The sequence below is a fragment of the Nanorana parkeri genome, unplaced genomic scaffold, assembly GCF_000935625.1.
Source record: "Nanorana parkeri isolate BGI_ZX_2015 unplaced genomic scaffold, ASM93562v1 scaffold39, whole genome shotgun sequence".
NCBI classification, from domain to species: domain Eukaryota; kingdom Metazoa; phylum Chordata; class Amphibia; order Anura; family Dicroglossidae; genus Nanorana; species Nanorana parkeri.
Window position 1 is genome coordinate 1,487,054 of NW_017306307.1, and position 11,838 is coordinate 1,498,891.

Sequence of the window (11,838 nt, forward strand, 5' to 3'; positions counted from 1 at the left end):
TGTCACCCGGTCCCCAGACCGGGTGACACCCTGCCGTGTTGTCATCACGCATGCGCGACCATCTGATTGACGCCTGCCGGCGGCCATCTTAGTGATGGACGCCTGCAGAGAGACAAGGGGACAGTTACCCGGCGGGATGAGGTATGCCGTCGGGTCCCCTCCTCCCTCCTGACACTGTTGGGCTCTCGGTCCATGACCGAGTGCCCGACTTTTTAGAGGGGGTGACACCAAAATGACTGTCAGTTATTTTGGTGTCACCCCTGCAATGGTGAAACCTGGGTGCGGGCCGCACACCCCCCACACCCCTCTTGTGACGCCACTGACTACCACCCAGGCCAGGATGGGTTCAGAAATAACAGTCCTCACAGGTCATTACATGAGCGCCACTCAGTGCTGGATGAATGCCCCCCCTTGTGCGTTTGCCAGAATAAGCAGAAGAGCCAGGGATGACATCACGGGAGAAGACATAAAGAATAAGTATATATAAATCCTTATTAAGGGAGAGGGGAGGATAATCATCCTGGAGTTCTGCTATAAACTGGAAAAGCTTCCGACAGATATATAAAATCTACAAATTGATCCAGTTATCTATAAAAGTATACCTGAACTCTAAAAGTGGAAAATGCTATTAGACTGTAGATTGAACAACTAGGAAAGATAATTGTGCCTAAAAAGCACCCTGATAATTGACAGTTACTGATGCATTTCTCCTGAAAAATAAAAGTGCACTTAATGGCATGTGAATGCGCCGAGTCACTCCTGTGTCTACAGCCTAATAGATGTACATATATCTGCAGTGTGAGATCTAAGGCACTGCTGCCTCTGCTAGCCCCAGGAGATTTAGAGTGAGATTTGGTGATTTGTCTCTACTGTGTTCCATGAGGACAAAGCGCCCAACCTTTCCAGACTCTATCCAAAGCAAAAAATAAAAAAATTGCCTTCATGTACACTTAAAAGCTAAACTCCAAGCACAAACACTTTCATTTCAACATATTCCCCAATAGCCACAAAGGATATAAATCCACTTTGTGTGCATCAAACACTTTTGCAAAACCTGTGGAGAGTGCAGAGCTGTGGGTGGGAGCCAGCAAGCTCCACCCACTACAGGCTGCCTGCAGAAAACTACAGGAGGGGGCAGAGACAAGACTAGTCACCCTGCCCACGGAGAGAGAGCAACAGTGACTGGTCTTTATTACAGGGAAGTTTCACACTAGATTACTGCACAGATCTGGAAGAAATACACAAAGCTCACCAAGCTTCGAGTAAGAATACACACGTCTCTTGTATTTAGACAATATTTGGAGTTGAGATTTAAGTTGAGGTACAAAGACATCTCTTTATTAAATATATTTAAAGCCAACATTAGGATCCAAGTATTCAGTGGCTTTGGCCAAGGCCAATATGTTTTTTTTTCTTTTTCTAACCAGCAGGAGAAATACGATGGCCACATTCTGATTGGTTGATATGGCTAGCGTCTACTTTCCTAACACTTTACTTTGCACTGCTGTTTGCACAGCAGCCTCTCTGCCTGCGTTAGGTGAAGGGTCCACTTAAATTCAAAGGAAAGTTCACATACAGGAAGAATTGTTCTGCGTTAGCTTCCTGCTGTGGGTTACAGACTTGCCTCGAACAAAAAAGGCTTTTCGTACGAGGAGTTTAAATTCCTGGAGTTTCTAAAAATATGATTTATCATGAGAAAAATCGTTTTTAATGTTAACAGCCACCAGTGTGTTCAGTGGTATTTAATACAGAGCTAAGCGTGTTAGCCCCCAGCAGATAAACGTTCAGCCCCCCCTGTGTTTAAGTTCTACGTCTCCTGCGGTGCCCCGAAACTGTGCATAATCTGGATACACTTAATCCTACGGGTCAGACGTGTCTAGAAAAGTTCACAGATGCAAGAGCGGGGAAGAATATTTTCTTAACATGCTAGGTCAGCGTATGATGAAGCAAACAGGCTTATCTCTAGGACATGCTCCTAATATGGCTTCTAGTCACATAGTTCTCTGCAAAAATACTCAGCAGAATGCAGTTTATTAAAGGGGAATTGCACTTTTTAATTACATAGTCAGGTTGAGAAAAGACACAAGGCCATGGAGTTCATCCAATAGAGCAATTTACTACCACAGGGGGAAAAAAAATTCCTCCTCATCCTTCAAGGTAATCTGATATTTGATGGATCAACACTCTCTGCTCTGATTCACTTATAAAGGTAGGCAGTCCCCGAGCTACATACATCCGACTTATGTACGACTCCTACTTACAAGCAGGGCTAGTTGTAATGCTACCGTACTCGTGCCGACGAGAAGTGCCCATCTTTTTGGGTCTGGTTTGTAGTACTGTACGTACATTACAGGAAGTTGGCTCTTGTTAGACGTGCAGACAAGGGGTGCCCACCTCTTCTTCCGGGTCACTGTGAGGTTTTTACTGCTGTCTGTATCCTCATTAGAAATATTTAATCACACTTCCTGTCCTGGAGACAACAGGAAGTAAGAGGAAATCTACCCCTAGGAAGGGAAATTCACTACTGTAAGAGTTATCATGGGAAAACGGTGTCTCCACTGAAGCTAAACCCAAAATTTGCAATATCCAATCGTCACTGGGGCAGAAAGTGAGGTAAAATCTTATGTACAGGGGCACACACAGCAACACAAACTTTACAGGGGCTAAACCCTTCCCTATGCTATCCAAAACAAAAATACATTTTTTTTTGGGGTGGAGTTACACTTAAAAAATGTACCTGTTCCAACTTACATACAAATTCAACTTAAGAACAAACCTACAGTCCCTATCTTGTGTGTAACCCGGGGACTGCCTGTAATTTCATTTTCTTTCTTTACTCTTCCTGTTGTTCCCCCCAAATATCCCATTTTTTTCTACCTCTTTTTCTTTAATATTACCTTTCTTATGCCTTAGTGTCATTGTGCTTTATTATATAATGCTGTGGTGGATATGACTTCTCCCATAACTTTGAACTACTAAGAACATTATGCGACAGTTTATGGACTTATATTGTTTTTATTGTTTCCTGAATATCTTTGGATATAGTTTGGACTTGATACATATGGATAGCTTTTGTGTAAGCTACCTTACTACCTCATTGTACTGTACCTTGCTATCTCCCCGCTTGCCCTGATTTGTTTTTTTTTTATTTGTATATACTTGTTATAACAGGTGTTGGATCATTTTTGGGAGAAGACCAGGAGCTGCACCTGAATAGTTTTCAATGACACTACTTTGTTTGTACTTATATTTGTTATATTTTGGGGAAAATAGTACAATACTTTGAAAGTAAAAAGGTAATTTTCTTTTCCAGGCAAATGTAGGGAAATTGAATTACCCCCACCAATCTGCCCCCTCTCCCTACCGCTGCTCTTACCCACCATTGCTCCTTCACCTCCAAGGCTCCCGGTGTACTCTCTGTACATGGGATTGCAGCCCTGCGTTATGTATTTTAAATTTCACTTGCAAATGACGAGCACTCATTGGTCAGCGTGGTCACCTGACCAATGAGACGCACTTCTAACCATGAGAACCGCTTCTTGCTAAGAACAAGCTCCCAAGATTCTGGTGCAACAGAAACAGGGAAACAGGGAAAGAGTGAAGATGTTTGTGCCCTCGTTGTAAACTTTGAAGATTAATTTTCTCACACTGACTATAGCTACAGTCCTTGTGCTTGTAGTGCGTGTTGACAATTAAAGTTAAGCAAAGCAGTCAGGCAAATAACATTTTCAGAGAGAGGTCAGCAATGGAAGTCTCTATTATTTTTTTCAACAGACGTTTTCTTTAACATTTCTGAACAAGGATAACACTCAGGACTGTGTTCTACCCATTCCAATAGAATACTGATCCAAGAAGTGTTTTTATAATCAAGTTTTAAAAGCAAAGACTGGATAATTAAAGTGAATATTCACAGAATGTATTGTGTGAAGATTCTCAACTCTGCCTCATTGTTTAGAAAACTGAAACAAGAATCACATAATATGAAGTGTTCTATTCATTTGTAGTGAATTGCCTCTTCCATGCCCTTTTCTATTACTAGACTTGTTATGAACCGGTGACATTCCTGCCATTTTTTTTTTAAATTTTCGGGTAGCCCGACATTCCTTTACAAAGAATTCTTAATCCTGTGTTAAGTATATATGATATGTGGGAGATGAAGACCCTATAGGGGAATAGAAAGCATATCTTTTATAACGTGGTTTTTATTGTATGCTTTATTTTGTTTTGTTTTTATTTTGCTTTATGTACAATACTCTACTACGCGGACAGGAAAGAATAAACCTCATCACAGGCACAAGTCACCAGCATTATAACCGATGGAAATGAAGGCAAAATAATCACCACGTTCCAAATTTACAGAGATACAGGGTGTCTGTGGTCAACAACTGCAAGTAAATATGTATTGTATAAATACAGACATAAATAAATAAATAAATAAATAAATAAATATGTATTTCTATATGTAATTCTATTGCCTTCCCATAAGCTCTATCCCACTCATAATAACCATATCAATGTAGAAGTTTGTAAACTTATTGAAGATACTCAGCCCTGTGAATATGCACTTCCTTGTGTCACAACTCTAACAGAGCCTGCCTTCTGAACTACAATGCAACGTCTGAACAACGTAACATTATCATTGCTTGCTGGAAGCAATGCATGGTGGGATATGTAGTCTTGAGAAATGTAGATTGCATCACATGTAATAAAGAAAGAGATGCAAAGCACACTGGGAATCCAAAAAGCTGATGAAAGTGACGGGCAGATGGAAGGCAGCACTCACTACATAAAAGGGATTTTTTCAAGTAAGTTCGTGAGTACTCTGTCCTCCTCCTGCCTTTTTTTATACACAATATGATATATATGAGGGGGTAGGCAAACTTCAGACCTCTAGTTGTGGTGAAACTACAAATCCCATAATGCATCTGCCTCTGGGAGTCATGCCTATGGCTATCAGAGTCTTGCAATGCCTCATGGGATTTGTAGTTCCACAACAGCTGGTGGATCGGGGTTTGCCTACCTCTGAATATAATATGAATAGTCAATTTCAGGTAAGCACTGCCTTGTATGGGATCCAGTTAGGATCGCAGCATACAACTTCACACCATAACCTTTCAGTCACCGTGTACTGATTACAATATAAGGACTTGTATCTGAGATAACGCCATCCCCTCCCCCGGTGAAGGCAGCCTGTTCAAACATTTCATAAATGAATTTTCAGAAAGGTTACATCGGTCCTCCTTGTTCCCAGGTATGTTTGCTGACATTTGCTCTGCAGAATCCTCTATAAATAGACGCTATGTTTTGGCACTTTATTAATAATCCCGGCACTTTGTCAGCCTGGCCCGAGTCAATTATAGGGCATACCTTCTAAAAACAGAGAAGATACACAGTAACCGGCCGCTGAAACCTTAGACAAGCCGTGAAGCAGAAAACAAACCTGTAAAGTTACTATAAATTAGTCGCAGAGAGCGAGCAGGCCTCGTTTGTCAAAGTATCTGAAAGGAGATCTGTCTGTGTCGCCCCTGGCAACCGTGTTCTTTGTTCTAAGTTTATAAGCTGCATTGCATAGTTACCAATAGGGATGCACCGATACCGTTTTTTCGGTATCGAGTACGAGTACCGTGTTATGACTCACCATTTGGCTTCACCACTTGGCTTCCATCTCTATGCTTCTCGTCACAAGGTGACAAGGGAGCATGAAGCCAGCTTCCCGGCCAATCAGAAAGCCGGACAGTGAGTCATTAGACGCTGCCCGGCTTCCTGATTGGCCAGCTTCCCATCCAACCAGGAAGCCGGGCAGTGAGTCATTACACGCTGCTCGGCTTCCTGATTGGCCGGGAAGCCGGCTCCATGCTCCCTGGTGACGAGAGCACATGGAGCCGGCTTCCCAGCCAATCAAGAAGCCGGGCAGCATTTAATGACTCACTGCCCGGCTTCCTGATACCGGAAGCTCATGTATCAGGCTAGGTACTTGGTATTGGCATTGGCACCGATACCGATACTAGTATCGGTATCGGTGCATCCCTAATTACCAATCTTCTAAATTCTAGGGAATCAATAAAAACTCACAAACCTGAGAGGAAAGGCTGTATTGGTTTATTTTTTTTGGCGGGGGGTTGCTTAAAATGGGATTTCTGGTGCATTCCGGTGCGTTCCATCGCAATCCGATGCAGCTAAAATAGGGCAAGCAGTATTTTTCTGGCTGCATTGGAATTGGCTGCTCTGGTGTGAGCAGAGCACAAGAAATCCCATTGGAAAGCATTGTGATGCATTTTTGATGTAGCTGCAAAACGGAGAGGACTGCATCACTACTGCATCTGGTGTGAACTAGCCCTCAGGACACCAGAGGCCAGGGAAGAAGCGGCTGTGCGGACCAGTCTAGCAGCCAGGCAGGATTGAGGATCGGGTGAGTATTTATATTTATTTATTATTAATTTATTTATTATTAATGTATTATTTGAGCCCCCTAGAGAAAAATGAGCCATTGACCCTTGCAGTGCAGAGGTAGTTTCACAGCAAAGGTGAACTTTTTACATTCCTGGAGTTCCTCTTTAACATAGAAAACAAACTATTAAAATACACTACCAGCTTTATTTGTGAAACATTCAAGGAGCAAAGTGTTGCGTTCCATAGCCCTTAGCAACGAATGGAGTCGGCTGGTATATGTCGTGCAATGATCACTGGAGTCTGCAGACTTAAGTAGCTGTGTTCGCCAAGTCACAGATGAATCTGTTGTTCGTCATGGTAAGGCTGGCTCTAAACCTGCCAGCTGCAATAGGTGTAAATGGCGGGCACACTCACAAATTAGCGGTCTGTTAAGACGTTTTTAATGCTGTGCAATCTTTTTTTTTAGTTTCCGGTGTAAATCCCCAATTATGACATGTTCATAAAACTGGAATGCAAACATTTTCAAAATGCTGCCCTCATATAAAACGTTAACTGAAAACACACAGCGCATATTAATAGGTGATGAAGATTTAGTTTGACATGCTGCACACTGACGGGGATTTGTATGCACCAAAGTATGGTGACATTTCCAGGGACAGCAGTTTCCACATGACAAAATCTCAAAACCTGGAACTGCCCCGAAAACAGGGAACACCAACCAGATACAGAAATATTCACTAATATAGCAGAAGGAACACAACACCGAGAGCAAAGTGTGATGGAACAGAATCCTTGTTCCAACTTGAGTAAAGTAAATACTCAGTGAATGCTACGGGGAAATGTATTAAAACTGGAGAAGACAGAATCCGGAGCAGTTGCTCATAGTAACCATTCAGCTTCTCTCTTCAGTTTGTTCAGTTAAAGGATAATTAAACTGTCCCGTTTTTTTTTTGCATATAGCTGCATTGGAATTGGCTGCTCTGGTGTGAGCAGAGCACAAGAAATCCCATTGGAAAGCATTGTGATGCATTTTTGATGTAGCTGCAAAACGGAGAGGACTGCATCACTACTGCATCTGGTGTGAACTAGCCCTCAGGACACCAGAGGCCAGGGAAGAAGCGGCTGTGCGGACCAGTCTAGCAGCCAGGCAGGATTGAGGATCGGGTGAGTATTTATATTTATTTATTATTAATTTATTTATTATTAATGTATTATTTGAGCCCCCTAGAGAAAAATGAGCCATTGACCCTTGCAGTGCAGAGGTAGTTTCACAGCAAAGGTGAACTTTTTACATTCCTGGAGTTCCTCTTTAACATAGAAAACAAACTATTAAAATACACTACCAGCTTTATTTGTGAAACATTCAAGGAGCAAAGTGTTGCGTTCCATAGCCCTTAGCAACGAATGGAGTCGGCTGGTATATGTCGTGCAATGATCACTGGAGTCTGCAGACTTAAGTAGCTGTGTTCGCCAAGTCACAGATGAATCTGTTGTTCGTCATGGTAAGGCTGGCTCTAAACCTGCCAGCTGCAATAGGTGTAAATGGCGGGCACACTCACAAATTAGCGGTCTGTTAAGACGTTTTTAATGCTGTGCAATCTTTTTTTTTAGTTTCCGGTGTAAATCCCCAATTATGACATGTTCATAAAACTGGAATGCAAACATTTTCAAAATGCTGCCCTCATATAAAACGTTAACTGAAAACACACAGCGCATATTAATAGGTGATGAAGATTTAGTTTGACATGCTGCACACTGACGGGGATTTGTATGCACCAAAGTATGGTGACATTTCCAGGGACAGCAGTTTCCACATGACAAAATCTCAAAACCTGGAACTGCCCCGAAAACAGGGAACACCAACCAGATACAGAAATATTCACTAATATAGCAGAAGGAACACAACACCGAGAGCAAAGTGTGATGGAACAGAATCCTTGTTCCAACTTGAGTAAAGTAAATACTCAGTGAATGCTACGGGGAAATGTATTAAAACTGGAGAAGACAGAATCCGGAGCAGTTGCTCATAGTAACCATTCAGCTTCTCTCTTCAGTTTGTTCAGTTAAAGGATAATTAAACTGTCCCGTTTTTTTTTTGCATATATTACTGCTAGCAAGCAGTATATATATGCAAAAACATTAAAAAAAAGTTAAGAAGAGGGTTCTCGTCTAAAAATCTGAAGATTCTGGGGCGGTCGCAAAGGACCATGGGGCGGGCGCATGCACAGTACAGATCTTCAGCCGGGAGATGAGGAGAGACACAAGGTAAGTCAATGCCGGCAGCTTGTACCCGCACAGACTCTGTGTGACAGGAAGTGTCAGGAAGAGTGAGGAGTCAGCACTGGATCAGAGACCAGCATCAGCGCTGGAGGTACTCCTGAAAAGTACTGGAAAGAAGCGGATGATCGCATCAAGAGGCATCATTTAAGGTCTTTACTCCAGCATTGGGGAGGAACTTTAGCCTTTAATGTCACTTTAAGCTTTGAAAATGAAAGAGAGAAGCTGTCATGCTCAGCTGCTCCAGATTCCGTCTGCTCCAGTTTTGATAAATTCCCCTCCATGGGTGACTGCACTGTGCAAAAAACGAAATCTGGATGGTCTAAGCAACAAGGCACTGCTTCAAGAATCAAATGATGATGACTTATGAAAATTGGAACATAAATGGAGATGTCAATGGCAACTAATCAGAGTACTTTATAAAGCATCACCTACAAATATAACATTTCCTGGGTTGCTTTGAGCAACAGCTCCACTTCTAATTGCCCATCATGGACAGTGTAAGTGTTCTACAGCGAGCATCCGTTCATTCTAACTGCAGAATACTACTACTGTAATACAGTTTCTCCATCGGAGCTTCTAAGTCTCAAACAGCACATGCGTAGAAGTGCAATTTCCAAAAGCAAAAGTTGTCCTCCTCACATTGATCACGGATTTCTGCAGACTGATATTTACCAACCTTGTTCACACCATTTCCACTGAGCTACATTTCTCTGTGCACCACTGCACATGTATGGCGTATAGTGAGAGCAGCACACATAGAGAACAATTGTTCACACCATACATGTGCAGTGGTGTGCAGAGAAACGAAGCTCAATGGACATGGTGTGAACAAAGTGATCACCGGAGGATTGCATGTTGTAATTACATGCAGACATAGATATAGTCCATTAAGATGGCCATAGACATTAGTCAATGGTCGGACGTGTATGCTTGATCTGACCATCTCAAGTCATAGTGTCTTTTTGAATCAACTTCTGTCCTAAACAGAAACACTCTTTGCAGATGTTGGGGAAGGCGACTTGTCACAGACAAACAGTAGCGATCAGGGAAATCTTTCTCTCTGATCTGTGTGTCCAAGCCATCCATGGCTGATCTCTGTGTCCCCCAAGAACTGGGTCTTCAGGGACTACTACATAGACGTTACAAGGCAGTCTCCTGATCCAGCCTAAAATGGATGGACACCTTCAGTGTGTTGACAACACAGATGACTGAAAATGTTTTCAAACATTTGTTTGACCTAACAAATGAGCCAGCTTGAGGTTGCGCTGGGACTAATTTGTACCGACTGAAGAGAAAAAAACTGGAGTAAATGTGAAACAAGTTTGGACTGTTAAAATTAATTAAGCTGATTGGTTGCTATTGGCAACTCATCCGCTTTTGCTCCAGGGGTCTTTGATTGTGCCCCGGTGTACCTGCTACAGCAGGAAGAATGCAGTTTTGCATAGTGTGTACTTTCTAGAATGCTGAAAATGTGATCAATTCTACAATCTTTATGATCAAAAAGCTTAGAGCGCTGGTACCCCAGGGGTACTTCTTATAAGTACCCTACCTCGGGTGAAAGAAGAACTTTTCATGTTCTGAGGGTACTTCTAATTGTAAGTCAGTTCACATAACAGTTTAGACTTTCTATATAAATATATATGATGATGCTTTGACGTATCTCCTCTATACCAACTTTGGAATTGTGTATACATATATATATTTATAAAGTTATTTAAAAACATAATTATATGTTAGAAAAATATTTATACACAGTTAGAGGGATCTGGCAAAAAGTGTAACCACATCAAGCAGTATCTGAAATCCAGTGACCCTCTCCAGGGGCTGCTCAATAAACTCCTTTCATAGAGGGCTACATGCTTTATTAAAGTTGAGAAACACTGCCTTAGAGAAGAGAATGTTGCAGATAACACTTACTTTCTGCAGCCACTGCGTGTAGTTTTCCATGACATGCTCCAGATGTTGAATTTTCTGGGTGGAAAAATCCTGATCCATTTGTGGAGCATCCCTCTGCAGTGCATTGGTGTACTGCTGCTGCTCCGTAGACCCCTCACGACAATTGCCATCCAGTTCAGGCAGAATAAAAGTGTAAGTGCACTGGCCATGCTGGATCCGGTTATATCTTCTCCCTGTGCTGTCTGTGCCTTTCCTCTGCCCAGTGCCCGCTGTGCTCACCATCAGGGTTGCCCAGAGGGCGCACAAAATCACCAATGCCATCTTGTCCTCAACTTGATAAATGAAAATCTGCAGCTTTCCTTTCAGTGGCTTCCTAATTTCACCCTGGGAAATTTGGGATAGAAAGTTTCAGCACTGTAAAAAAAAGAAAAAAAAAAGAAGGGAAAGGATTTGCTTCAGCTGCACTATTTTGGTGTCACCCCAGTGATAATGTCTATTCAGCTCCAATAGATATATTTAGAGCATTGGCAGCCAGCATCTATTGTCTCCACTCATTTGCAGTCCAAAGATTAGCCACTCGGCTGCACATGCAAAGCCTGGTCCCCTTTGCCTGTGCTCTGGCTGCAGCAGGACTGCTATTTGCACTCAGAGCCTTGTGCGTTTTATTAAGACTGCACATTCAAGCTGGAGAGAGAGAGAGTGAGAGAGTTGGCTTGACAGGAATGTTGTGTGTGTATGAGTGCGCCCCTATGCAAAGCATGCTTGGTGGCTCAGTAGAGAAGGAGAGATCAGTTTACAAAGTGGCTGCATGCATGACCTCAATCAAGCTTATTCTACATAACAACTAACAGCTTGAGACAAGCTCGAGAAAAGGCAGTTTGTCCTTGTCAATGTATTAAAAGTTAAGAGCTCATTAAATTACTGTCATTCTACAAGTCTGGTGCTGCCAGATCTATGCAGGTGCCAGGCTTGCTTGAAAGGGCACAAGGAACAATGGAAGGTGACATGTTCAGCCTTAACCTGCTCATACATTTAGCAATTTTGGAACTTTCCATCAGCTTTCTGCCACCCATTGTTTGTTTGGTTTCCAAAGACCGAATGTAGAGCAGAAATTAACCCAAACCACTGCAGTGATAGAGTTTCCCCCAACAAAAAGCCCACAGATCCCTTAAACTTTTTAGTAAATTCCTGGATTTCTGTCTGTACATGAAGGTGAAAAAATAATACCTTTTATTAATTTCCATCATACCAAATGAAAAAAACTTGCTTTTT

At 42.2% G+C, this 11,838-nt stretch overlaps 1 protein-coding gene across 4 annotated transcripts in view; it reads right to left on the reverse strand.

Annotated features, from left to right (window-relative positions):
- ANGPT1 (angiopoietin 1) overlaps positions 1-11,210 on the reverse strand; it is a 237,483-nt gene extending 226,273 nt beyond the window's left edge. For all 4 annotated transcript variants that reach the window (XM_018570749.1, XM_018570726.1, XM_018570734.1 and 1 more), the window contains exon 1: positions 10,588-11,210. In XM_018570749.1, coding sequence (XP_018426251.1) covers positions 10,588-10,887 — 300 coding nt within the window. In that variant the 5' untranslated portion in view covers positions 10,888-11,210. The remainder of the gene's footprint in view (positions 1-10,587) is intronic.
- Positions 11,211-11,838: the final 628 nt, after the last annotated feature.